The sequence below is a fragment of the Triplophysa rosa genome, linkage group LG4 (genome assembly GCF_024868665.1).
Source record: "Triplophysa rosa linkage group LG4, Trosa_1v2, whole genome shotgun sequence".
Taxonomy (NCBI): domain Eukaryota; kingdom Metazoa; phylum Chordata; class Actinopteri; order Cypriniformes; family Nemacheilidae; genus Triplophysa; species Triplophysa rosa.
This window is the reverse complement of record NC_079893.1, coordinates 19,075,293-19,088,563: the sequence shown is the minus strand read 5'-3', so window position 1 is coordinate 19,088,563 and position 13,271 is coordinate 19,075,293. Positions and strand designations below refer to the sequence as shown.

The 13,271-nt window shown below is 37.3% G+C and overlaps 1 protein-coding gene across 1 annotated transcript; it reads right to left on the bottom strand.

Moving 5' to 3' along the window:
- Nucleotides 1-844: 844 nt before the first annotated feature.
- nsun3 (NOP2/Sun RNA methyltransferase 3) lies at nucleotides 845-11,871 on the bottom strand. The gene is made up of 6 exons (XM_057330626.1): nucleotides 11,439-11,871; nucleotides 11,121-11,230; nucleotides 10,552-10,910; nucleotides 9,307-9,461; nucleotides 3,471-3,592; nucleotides 845-3,332 (listed from the first exon to the last, which is right to left on the bottom strand). Exons 1-6 carry the CDS (start codon nucleotides 11,589-11,591, stop codon nucleotides 3,068-3,070), a joined length of 1,164 nt encoding a protein of 387 aa, XP_057186609.1. The 5' UTR covers nucleotides 11,592-11,871; the 3' UTR covers nucleotides 845-3,067.
- Between the last annotated feature and the right edge of the window lie 1,400 nt (nucleotides 11,872-13,271).

Here is a 13,271-nt window from a genome sequence, read left to right as displayed (position 1 = left end):
AGTTAATCAATAAAAGAAGTTTTGTATTTTCCGATATCCATGTCTTGGAATCCATGCTTTAGGGTACAATCACACAGAACGCGCTTTTCATGTTCGAAAACGCGAGGCGCGCCGCGCTGCTCTTTTGGTGACTTTGAAAAGAGCAGCGCGCAGCGGTTTTTTTTTTGTATGTTGCTAGGTAACCCGAAACAGCCACAACAAGTTTCTCCTCCATGTCGCCAGGCGTTCCGAGCATTGCGACAAGGGAAGCCCCGCCTCTCCACTCATCCGATTGAACAATGGAAAAAAGCGCACATGACGTCAAGCGCTTTTCTGCTCAGAGTTGAGTTTTTTTCAACTTCTGGCGCTCAGAGCGCTCCGCCTAAAACGCGAGGCGCAGCAGGCGGCAGAAACGCGAGGCGCCGGCGCGCATAAGCAGCGCGCAAAACGCTCCCTGCCAACTGAAGACAATTCAAAAGAGGAGCGTCTCACAGCAAAAGACGCGTTCTGTCTGATCAGACCCTTACACTAGTGAACCTGTGTGCTCCCTTTTTGATTCATTTAGTTCCCTGGTAACAGGGTGGCGTAGTCTGCTACATTGATCTTGTTAGTGTTCCCATACCACTTCTTCACACAATACTACTCTATAGGTAGCCTACTCAAGATTAATATGAGATTGTTAGAAACCGTGTGTTACATCTGCTTTAACATGTCTATAATAAATTGGAAACACACATAGAACAAGTGAATTGTGATATTTAGTTTCAACATTAACATATCTATGGGGATTAGTTTAGTCCCTTTTAGCGCATTAGCGATTAATAAAAATTTTGTTGCACGTTCCATCATAATTTTTGCAGAAAAACAATACGAACAGTCTTATAATTTTCTTTAAAGTCTTTTTATTTAAAGTATTTTCCACCAGCCGGGGCTCATTTCTCAGACGAGCAATGGACTCAGTGCGATCTTTACTGACTACACTTTAACGTTGCCAGTCTCTGCCCCTGGTTTTCTGTCTTTTTCCTCTCCCTCTGAGAGGTAATAATTCATTTCCTGCGCGAGTGAGCCGCTCACTGATTTGAAAGGGCAAGCGGAGCCTATCGCGGAAAATGGAAGGGCGAATACACCCGCCGTCCCGGCTCAAACTCACACACCGAGGCAATTTAGCTCCGTTCTCCTATACACGTGCGAGCAAAGCTGCTTTATAAAATATTTTACATATATTTAATAACTGAAATAGTAATAAGAATTTGATAAATTACCATCAGTTTTATTTAATTGTAGATTTGTACTTCATATACGCCACAGACTGAGGGATAATTGGGGTGTAGACAAAGGAAAGGTTTCCATGGTTTTCTTAAAAAGCACACTTTAAAGATTCCAGGGATGAAACTGTTTTTCACAGAAAAAAAGCATTCACCTCTTTAGGACCTTTTCAGGACCTTTTCAATTTTTATTTGCACAAAACTATGATGTATGAGAGAGTTTTCCAGTCAACGAACATAATTCAATAATATCAAAATAAGATATCCTACTAAATTCAATAGTAAATTATACAATAAAAGAAAATGGAAATGATGAATGCACAGGTATTAACCTCCTGCTTCAATAAACCCAAATTTGATTTGAAGTCACCAACTTTCTTTTCCAAGTTATTAAAATACAAATCTACAATAGAGGTGTGACGTGGAGCACAAAATAGGAAACAACTGTGAATCTATCCAGAATGCTTTACAGTGCTCACAAATGACGGACTGCACAATTATAGGCCTCCATGGCAAACACAGTGCGCAATGATATAACAACAGCATGCATGATATAACAATAAAAAAAATTGCTTATATGGCAGTGTGACGAGAAGAAAGCCTTGGATGAAAAACACTTTTAGGCCACTTTTAGTAAAATGCAAAGTCACACTACACTGACAGAGCAATCTTTACAGTGAAGCATGGTGGCTACAGCATCCAGTTTTAAGGACGTTTCTCTGCGGCAAATATTAGAAAACTAATAAAGTAAAAATGGATGGAGCAAAGTACAGTAGAATCCCTGAGGACAAGGATGCAGCAATCTGAGAAAGCACTGAAATTTAGAATATGATTCATCTTCCACCCAGGACAATGACCTAAAACATACTGCAAAATCCACGCTGCACTAAGTTTAGCTGGTAATGCTTTGAAGAATAGGTTATAATTCCATTATACAATGTCGATAAATATGTGTGGAGACGTCGCAGTTTGAGATCAATCTTGAGGAAGCAAAAATATCCAGTATGTAACATATCAAGCAGCTAATTTACAGTTGCTATACAGCTACAACAGTTTTTTCCAACTTGCTATAAATGTTGATGACCTCTGAAGATGATGAAACCAAAGCATTGCAACAGTACGCACTCCACACTATTATAGCTTTGTATTTATTTAAACAATTCTGCAGTTAGACATTGTTCCGTACTGTGTTAAAAGGGTGTCACATAATCAAAATGTGCCCCTTAAATGATTTTAGTTTTGTTAGATACAATTTGTCATTGACCTCAAAGGCTGACAACAGCAAAACCCCTCGAGCAGATCAGCTTAGAGGTTTAGAAAAAAACTAAATGTAGATAAAAACACAAGTCTGCATGCATTACTCAACTATGTTAAAATGTTGAAAATGATTCAAAAACAGCTTTCATCTTAAGTGGTGCTTCAACTGTGAAGGGTCTTGAGCAATTCCTGTATTCCTGCCTGACCTGTTTACTGACACTGTGTCTACACCGGATGCGACGCGACAAGAGACAATAGAACGCATTAGAATCCATTATCATTTTAAATTTTGTCCACACCGGACGTGACGCAGTGAAGCGCGACAATCCCATTAGAACAAGCCGTGCGTCACATCGCGCCGCGTCTTCAGCCAAAAGTACCACATATAAATAAATGGTCATGAGGAAAAATATATTAGAGGAAAAATATAGTCAATGAAAATAATCTAGATATATTTATCTGATGTTAGTTCAAAAAGCTTTACTTGACAGCTTATTAAAGACAGTTGAGTTTGAGTCAACTACATCTCAGATGTGGTAAGGACACAATACTACACTGCTAAGTTTTTAATATACTCTCTTCAATCGACAAACATACATAGGTCCCCAAGTCTGCCCCTTTTTGGGGATCACTAAATGTCCCAATGGAGGATGGAGATGGGCAAAGCCAAAGTGATCAGACAGCGAGTCAATCAACTGCGTGAGATCCAGAAGCTCCATCCCCTGATAGGATGCGAGGACGGCTTCCATCACTGATTGGTTCTCTGCCTGTGACATAGTGCATGTGGAATAAACAACCACTCCCCCAGGACGCACTGCTGCTAGGGCCGAACTGACAAATGATAAAACAAACATACCAACCATTATTACAGTACAAAAACACAGTACTACCATCTACAAAAACCGAGAAGAAAAGAACAGCATTTAACTTTGATGTCTATATATGAGCGTTTGGGCAACGGATATTTACCACAGCAGCTGTTTCTGTAGGAGTGGTAGTTGAGCTCTCTCCTTTAGCCAGATGTCCCCTTGGTGGGTATCAGGGGTATAAAGCCAACTCCGGTCATTAGAGCATGGGGCATCTACAAGCACCTAACACAGAGGAAGAGAGCAACACACACAGACAAACACAGTTAGGAGAGCCGGTTTTACCACCACAGGGAGGAAAAAACAGCGTATGAGACCGAAGGGACATATTTCATGTTCACCTGGGGGTTAGTGAACGTAATACAGAAGGACAGCAGAGACCTGCCAGTATGGGCCTCATTAGCTCTTTAAAAGAACCAACACACTCGCACAATCCTCTGTGAACCGGGTTGAGCAAATAAGAGAAAGGCTGACGGAGAGAGAGCAGTATAGTGGAAATACTACACACACCTGGGGCCAATAATCACAAAACACACCTGAGCTAGAATCTTCTACACTGGTTAAACAAACAACTCATACGCGCAACAATATTCTCTCTGAAAGAGGAGAGACAACTTAAAAATACCTTTTTGAATACCTTTTGCTCCTTCCTTATGCACTCCTTAGCGAACCCCTCGTTCCTTGTTTCACCTTAGTACTTTCTTGGTTTTCTTTTAGGAACACTCTCCTCATTAGAACCGGCTAAAACCGCCTTGTCAAGCCGAGGCCCTGTTTTTCTCCATGCCAGCTTTGTCTTAGCATCTTAATTCCTCTGTTGGCTCTATCGTCTTGTCGTACTAAAAGAACATGATGGTGGAAAAAGACCCCCGTGAGCCTAAGGAAGATGGCATGTTTAAGAGGCAACCTGTTACCCTTGTCAAAGTGCGCTAATAAAGTGATTGAATCATGGGAGTCGTTGCACTAAGAGACATATTCATTTGACATTTTGGGAAATGAACGTACGTGTAAACGTGTCTCCGTCTACAGTTCCAATGTATCTAAAGTATTACGCCGATGTGAATGGAGGTCAGTGGGAGTAAAACAACAACACTGCCACCTTCTGGTCTATATGCACACTACAGCTAGATGTATTTTTTCTGTATTCAATGCGTTATACAAAAACACCATATCTGTTAAAATGTTAATCTCTCCTAGCACAGCACCCACCCTGAGCTACATTCATTTGAAACCATCACAACACCTCCTGTCACATTGTGTATTCGTTTACCTTTCTGCTCAGTGGCCCGACTCTTTTCAGTGCCAGCAAAGGAAATTACTCAGTCAGCAGTATCTAGGCACCTTAAAAGCGCCACATTCACAGCTTGATTGACATGTTTGGCCTGCAGGGATGCTGGTGACCTGCCTGGCGTCTCGTCACCTGTGATGAGTGGGAAAAAATGTCTACATATGCAGCTTTGACTTCAAATGACAGAAAACCTCTATTCCACCTTGCAGCTTTTTGGTTGTTTTTAGATGTATTGCGAGTGATGGCAGTAAGCGGTAGGTCAATATGGTAAATGAGGGGGTTGGAGAACAACAGAGCTAGTGATGTCATAGAGAATTATGTGAAATTGGTACATTCACAGTAGACCGTTATTTTATTTTATAATATTTTTTGGTTTTGTTTCTTATTAAACCCCTGAATGGGTGAAATTCTGAGACGATTATTAAGTGCATGTGGCTCTTGCAGATAACAGAATAAAACATTGCAGTTATTGTTCTTTTCCTTATGAAAATTTAATATGTTGATTTATTCTGGTTAAAGTGACTTCATAAATTTTCCCCTTAGTTGAACAAATAAAATATATAGTACTTACTGTTTATGCACATTTATTAATATGGTTAGCAAATGATTAATATTAATCAAGAGATGGAGTTATATGAGATTTGTTTCTTTTAAATAAAGCCAGTTGCCTTATGGGAGACAACATGTTTAAACCACACCAATCCTTTATGGAAGTATTTCAATGCCATTAGTCTTTGAAGCAAAAAAGCATGTTGAATTACCACTAATCAAAAATAAATCTGTTGCATTACCAGTGCTTGCATTTTTAGAGTCTGCAATTCAATATGGTTGTATATTTAAGCTGTGAATATTTAAAATTGAAACATTTCACGCACAATTTCACCGTTAAAAAGTTCAATAATCAAAATTCGCCTTTTAAATTTAACTTAAAAAATTCAACTTGTTATAAAATACAACCTTTAATTTTCGACAGACAATTTTCAGTCCATATTATTTCGGTTTAAAAATTCGCTTCCACAAATTCAGTGGTTCAAATTCGACTTGAAATTCAAAGTTTCACATCCGGGAATCCCAGGAGAAGCAATAGAGCGCCGATTCCGCCAATGCATGATCTCTACCTGCTGCCTGTCCGCTTCACCAGCAGGTGGTGAAAGTCGCTTCTGACGAAGACCAAAGCAAGAAATGCAGATACTTTTTATATGTTTGCAGCACAGTCCACTCATCTGCTCGATTAAGTGAATTTATTTGTTCTCATAGATCTCTTCTTATGCATCATCATCATCAGAAATTTTAGGTTTCCTGCTCTGGCTCGAAGGAATTAAGTTTTTTTTTACTTCAGCACATCGTGTTCACATAAATACTATGCATCATCAGCATTTACAGGACATGTATTGTGTTTGAAGCGGTCAAATAACTGAGATCTCAACTAGGAGCTTATTGACCCGTACTCTCCCATGTGCTTCTGTTTATATGAAGTAGCTGCAATCTCAATAAACATTCTTTTTATTTTCCTTGCATGATCTTGTTTTAATTTGAGACTCTCAGAACATGCTGGATGTTGTGGAATTGTGGAAACGTTCGTTTGTTAATACGAGACAGAAAAACTGATATTTTAGCCAAGCGAACTTCTTGAGCAGGCCAGATAAAATAGACCAGATAAAAATAGTCAGCACTTTCTTTAGAACCCGACTAGACCCGAAACGTCTTGTGCAGCCTGCAGCCAAGCAAGATACCTCACGGCGTTATGGATCTATACGCGCAAAGATAAAAACTTTTGTTGCATGCTGTGTGCGTTTCCCAATAATGTGCCACACACGAACATGCGAGTATGACTACACGCTAATTGCTTGAGTTGCTGTCTGTTCATTAAATGCTAAAATGTCAATCACTCACGGTATATTAACCTAATTATGTCTTGTAAAGTTTGGCGTAACACATATTTGTTGTTTACCTAACCATAAAATGTATTTAATTTGTGTCTTTCGGGGCGATTGGTAAAAGCACATTCATTATAAATTACCAGAGACCCGATGCCATATCGGACACGACCTGTGCCCAAGGCATATTTTGTCAATGTTTTAGACTCGAAGCCGCTGGGACACACGAGGACCTCTCTAACATACACCTCAACGCAAGTCAGTTTGCATGGCCGAGCAGTGAAAAATATATTTAATTACTGGTCAGAAAACAATATGAGTGCTCCATGGCAATATACACAACTATCTGTAGATGTTGCTGTTTGGCAACATCTACAGATGTTATAATCATTTTTAATCTATATGCTCACATAATAAGTCAACATATTGTTAAATTTATGCATTTTAAATCACAGAAATACACTGAAACCATGTTGGAGAAACACGTAATGTACGTGTCTAAAATGTATGTGTACAGTTCAGTTAAATTATCAAATTTACCCTCTTTAAACTTTTGCTAAACATTTAGCTGAATATCCACAACATGTATGGTGGCATGGTGGAACAAAAACGTTATAATCTTGCAAGATTTGCTAAGGGCCTACTATGCCGCTTTAGCGTCCACGGACCACGCCATCACGGCCGGTGTACCGTGCTAAAACGCTTAATGTTGCTTAATCTTCAGACCAGATGATTAGTATAGCCTACACCTTTTTAATAACCATAGGCTACAGAAATGCGGAAGAGCCCTAAATATGAATGCAAAAAGCACAAAATGACACAATGAGAATTTTAGCATGTCCCCCCGTATTTCTCACATAATACCAGAACTAGGTATAGGTGTCTTTATTGTTGCAGTATTTCAGTTTGTTTTTTATTCATTCGTTCATACAATAGGTTATAATTGGCTTTATTTTGTTTGCGTTCTGAGATTTCAGATGAAAAGTATAGGCATCATTTTTCCATTGATATTTCTCTTTTAAGTGGTGTAGTTATTCGTTTGTTTAAGTTACATTTATATCCTACATTTACTAAATATTTTACAATTACGTTTTTAAGAAAAGACTGTTATTTATATTGTAGATTATTTTACGTTCTGATGAAAAATTGTTCATGGCTTGTTCTTACATCTGTTTTCACTACTATTTCAGTTAGCCTACTATTGTCTGTTTAAAATGTATAATTATTGCTATTTTTCCTATTTAGTTTTAAACCTAAATAAAAGGTTTTATTTGAATTTAAATGTTAAGTTTATTGTGATGGTGTTATGTAACTAATGTAATGATTTAAAATCTTGTTGTCTTGTTTTCTGGCACATTTAATCAGATACCATTGCATGTGTCATTCAAATAGCTTCATGCAATTAGCTTATTTTATTCAAACACAGTATGATTCAGTAATTCACTGTAACATATACAATTTTCTCATCCTCGAAACTCAAACCATTATTTGATGACTTAAGATCGTGCTTATCAAAAGCACGATTTTATGTTTGTATTTGGCGAGCTACAGAAATTATATTTTGCGTGCATATGATACGCATGTGTTTTGCGTGCACTTTTTATGTACATACCGACTTAACCCACAACATTTTAACCAAGGGGGTAATCATATGCACGTAAAAAGTAATGATTGCGTATAAATAGCAAGCCAAATACAAACATAAACTCTTACTATAGATAGGCAGTACTAGTAGATCTGGTAGGATATTTAAATAATTAAATTAATATTATAAATGTATGAATAGTCCACTGATTCCAGGCCACCTGGAATTGTCCCCGTGCTCCATGTCCGTTCCAGGGTTGATAGTGGTGAGCTAAGCTGCCAGTACAAGAAACAATTATTTTTTTCTTGATGATGCATAAGAAGAGATCTATGAGATCAAATAAATTCACTTAATCGAGCAGATGAGTGGACTGTGCTGAAAACATATAAAAAGTATCTGCATTTCTTGCTTTGGTCTTCGTCAGAACCGACTTGCACCACCTGCTGGTGAAGCGGACAGGCAGCAGGTAGAGATCATGCATTGGCGGAATCGGCGCTCTATTGCTTCACCTGGGATTCCCGGATGTGAAACTTTGAATTTCAATTCGAATTTGAACCACTGAATTTGTGGAAGCGAATTTTTAAACCGAAATTATATGGACTGAAAATTGTCTGTCGAATATTAAAGCTTGTATTTTATAACAAGTTGAATTTTTTTAAATGAAATTTAAAAGGTGAATTTTGATTATTGAATTTTTAAACGGTGAAACTGTGTGTGAAATTTTTACATTTGAAAAAAATCACAGCTTAAATATGCAACCATGTTGAATTGAAGAACCTTAAAATGCGAGCACTGTTAATACAATGCGTTTTTTTTCAGTTAGTGCTATTCAGCACGTCTTTTTGCTTCAAACACATTTGTCTCTATTTTACTTCCATAATCCTTGGTGCTTGCATTAAAGTGAGTTATAATGTAATGTTAGTAGCATTGTATCGAATTCAACCCAACTGAATATTTATTAAATTATCTCATTTTGTGTTACTAGTAGAAAGTAAGAAAGTCTTATGGGAAGAGTGATAGCAATGCAGGGTTATTGGCCTCTACGCCCAAGGAACACACAAACTAACTAAATGTAGCTTGAACCCACTGTGATTTGCTTTGGAAAAAATCATCTGCCAAATGTGATGTGAATTTTCATTTTTGGGTTGTAGTTGTGTTTTATATTCTAGATGAGCAGAGGTGAGTGTTATACCTTGTCATAAGCCCCCGGCCGCTCGTCTCCAACGCTCCTGCCATCCAGGCGAGTCAATGAAAGCAAGTGTTGTAGCGTAGTAGGAACATATGATTCCAAAGTCTTCAACAGCCAGTCGTGTCTGTGCGTATCCACCTCATTACAGTGCAGGAGCCCTAACAGTTCAATTATATCACATGATTAACAGTGCAGGGCACAATAGAACATTTACATTTATTCATTCATTCAGCATAGTCTAATTCAGGTGTTTTACAAACGAGGAACATCATAAGCAATTTGTCATAAGAGCTGAATATTTGTAGCAAACAATGCGTGATTAATACACAAGTGGGAGAGCAAAAGGAGAATACAAGATAACAAATAGCACAATTTTGTTATCGAGTTAAAAAAGTGCAAGAAAGCCATAAATATGAGGGGAAGCTTAAGAAATGTATCAGATTTTGCTTGCATACACATTTATGAAACAATTAAACACTACATAGACCATTTTGCAAGATGTGAATACTGATCCAGAAACACTTCCTGTTTCAGTTCTAGTTATTTTTCTATGGTAATTTTCTAATGGCATGGATATATTTTAAGATTTGTCAGTGTAAGTTGCTTTCAGTTACAGCTCAAACATGCACTTTATTCCATGACTAGGTTTAAGCCTTGCCTGTTAAACCGGGCCTTTGTGTAAATGAACCAAAAACTCATTATACAGAAAGCAGACTCAAACAAAACAGCTCTATATTATACGCAGTGCTATGTTTGCATTTTGTTTGACCCTTTTTGTTTGGATATTGAAGAAATTACCCATCGCCTGAAATGAAAACGCGAATACCAAAAAAACAAGCATAGCAACTTGCAGAAAACATAAAAATTCATTCATTCCTCCATTTGTCCTTCCATTTCCACTGAAAGCTGTGTTAACACTTAATACTTATATGGTGTTGTACATGTGTATGTGTCCCATGTATGTCTAAATGTTTGTATCTGAGAAAACTGAGCAATTTATTGAATTATGAAAATGCATTCCAGCATGGCATAAATGTTTAAGATAAATGTCTAACTTAATGCGGGTCACAAATACACAAATACAAAGCATAAAATTATTACGTAGATGCAAAATAGCATGTAGTTGTTACCACTGTAAAAAAATGGGAGCATGTGATAGGGATGATATTGTAACATACATTTCTCAAAGCCATGACGCAGGTACATTGTTACGAATATGTAATAAGTTAAACACCTATTGGAACTTACGAGGAGTGGCTGTCTGCAGTATGGCCAGACTTTTCCCACCAGGAGCTGCACAAAGATCAAGCACATTTTCTCCGTCCCTCACATCTAAAGCCAGTACTGGCAGAACAGAAGCTGCATTCAGAAGAAAGTACTGTTTGAGCCAGCTTGGTTGGTGACCTTGGTTGGGCAGACGGACTGGATCTCGGTGAATAAGACACTGTAGAGGGATGTGGGCTGTATGGGACTGGGATTCAGGCTGTACTCGTGGCAGGAGGCTTGTGTATCCTAGCGCTCTGAGGCCTTGCTCAAGGTTTGTAAGGTCACTGAAGCGATTAAGCAGGACACCATATTGCCATGAGTGCGGATTAAGAAGCACACCCCTAAAGACATAAAACATTAATAAGGGCTTTGTTATTATCATATTCATGTACAATGGAATGAACCATGATGCATGCCCAAATAAGGAATGTCCAAACTACTATTTAAAAACGCACTGTACATTTGGTTAATTAAATCATGCTTCATAAAGGTCTAGAAATAAAAAGGAACCTTAAAATCACAGAACATAATAGGAAAGACATGGATCCTACCTTGCACTTTTCCACTGCTCTCCAAGCTCTTCGCTGTACTGCGCATCAAAATGCTGCAGTATAGTTTTACAGACCTGTCTCTGAGGTTTAGACCGACACCGTACTGAGAGCTGATGATGTGAATAATGTCAATGCACATATGAATTAAAAGAAATTACATTTGTAATACTTTTTTAAAATAAATGTATAAATAAGCATTTATATTTAATTTTGTTATAACTCCATAAAACAAATTTTAATGCACATGCAGTGTTGGCAATGTTTGTTTCCGTTTGCAATTGTTTTTATTATTATTTTATTGGCTAAACTAAAACGAACCCTCGACTTCTGTCCGCTGCTTGGATGAGTGACCGTGCGCGAGCTGGAGCAATGACCGTGAGACAAGGAGAACGCGGCACACTTTAAAGACTTCAGAAACAGAACAGAGCTTCTGGAACATCCCTCAATGTGCCATAATGTTGAAGAAAACATAGATATGTTTACCAGCAAAGAACACAATATTTTTGATTTCTTACAGTACGGTCCGTCGTCCCCGAGAAACGCGGTTTATCACATTAGTTCCGTTTTTCGACAGTACATCTACAAGTCGTCTGCTGGTTGGCTTTAATATAACGTTTTCATCATGCAGTCAAATACAAGATAGTCCACACACCATAAAACAATACATCCATTAGATGAACTACTTTGCAAAAAAAAGTTGTGTTAACTTAAAAATGAAGTTTGCTGCATTAATATTTCAAGTTTTCTCAAAGCAGACTGACCCCAATGTTTATAAGGATCAACGACGTCCAACGACCACTCATCATGTGGTGTGACCAATAATAGCAATAATAACTATAAAAATAAAAAATAATAACTGTCTTAAATAAAAAATAAAAAATCTAATTTCTGTGGCTGAAACATGAATCACTAATACATTAAGCTTAAGTAAATGGTGTTTTAAAACATTTTTGAAAAACAAGTATTTTAACTACATTTAAAAAGACATAGGCCTATCTGAAATTATAGAAGAAAAATATGAGATCATTACTTACCAAAACACAAAGAAATGCACATATTTTGTTCGTAAACACACTAAACACTTATTTAAAAACAAAAATAAGCTTTCCTTATTTTAAAAAAAATTCCTCCCTGTCATGCCGTGTTTTCAAGCTTCACCATGTGTTCGAATGTGTTAATAGCCTGACACTATGTGTTCAGATTACATGTAAAGTCCACATTACATGATGTTATGTAACACATGTGGCGTGGGTGTATTTACAGTAAACACATTCACTTCCTTCTCTGTTGGTCAGTCGTTTTCAAAGAATAGATTGAATATATGATTGACCTAATAAAAACTTGCTGCCACCTGCTGGCTGTTTCACAGTAGGCCTATTTTATTTTTTCCAACAATTATATTTCTCATAAGTTTATATTTTAAACATTTATCTCACAACTTTATTTATTCATTTTTAATTGATAATTAAATCATTTTTGTGCCTTTGTGATCACTTAATTTTCCCCAATAAAGTATTCTTACTTTAATTTAGCATGCAGGAGGGAATCTGGGAATAATAAAAATGTCATCATTCAAAGATAACAATAGTACATTGACCACAAATGTTAAGTACAACATAACAGCTGCTTGTATTACATTTTGCAAATTAAAAGGTTATGGATATGATGGTAAACTAAAATGGTTGGTTAACAGTTAGTTAACAGTTGGTAAAGGGCAGCTTTAGGGATGTTTGCAAAATTATTGTGAAAAAAACAAGCCCAATGAATGCTGGACAAAACAATTTATTACAATAAATGCCTTTTCAAATCTAACCATCGATAAATTAAGCCTAAACGTTTCTGTAATACAAATAAATCATAAAGTATTAAAATCGGTGGAGAAATGTAATGTGTTTTTATCCAGAAAAAACAGCAGCTCCACCATTCACTAGGGTATTCCAGAATGCTGCGGTTATGTGACATACCCGGGTAAATTTAAGGGTTAGTTATCTGATAACCTCAATTTTCGGTTCTAAAAAGAACACTTTCAGGGTATGTAAGTTACCATAGAAATTCACTCTCTGAAGATAACCTGCTCCGGGTTAGTTCATGTCTGCACATGTGTGCGCTTTTGATGTGCGTCAAGTGTTCATGGAAGCATAGATTACGTAT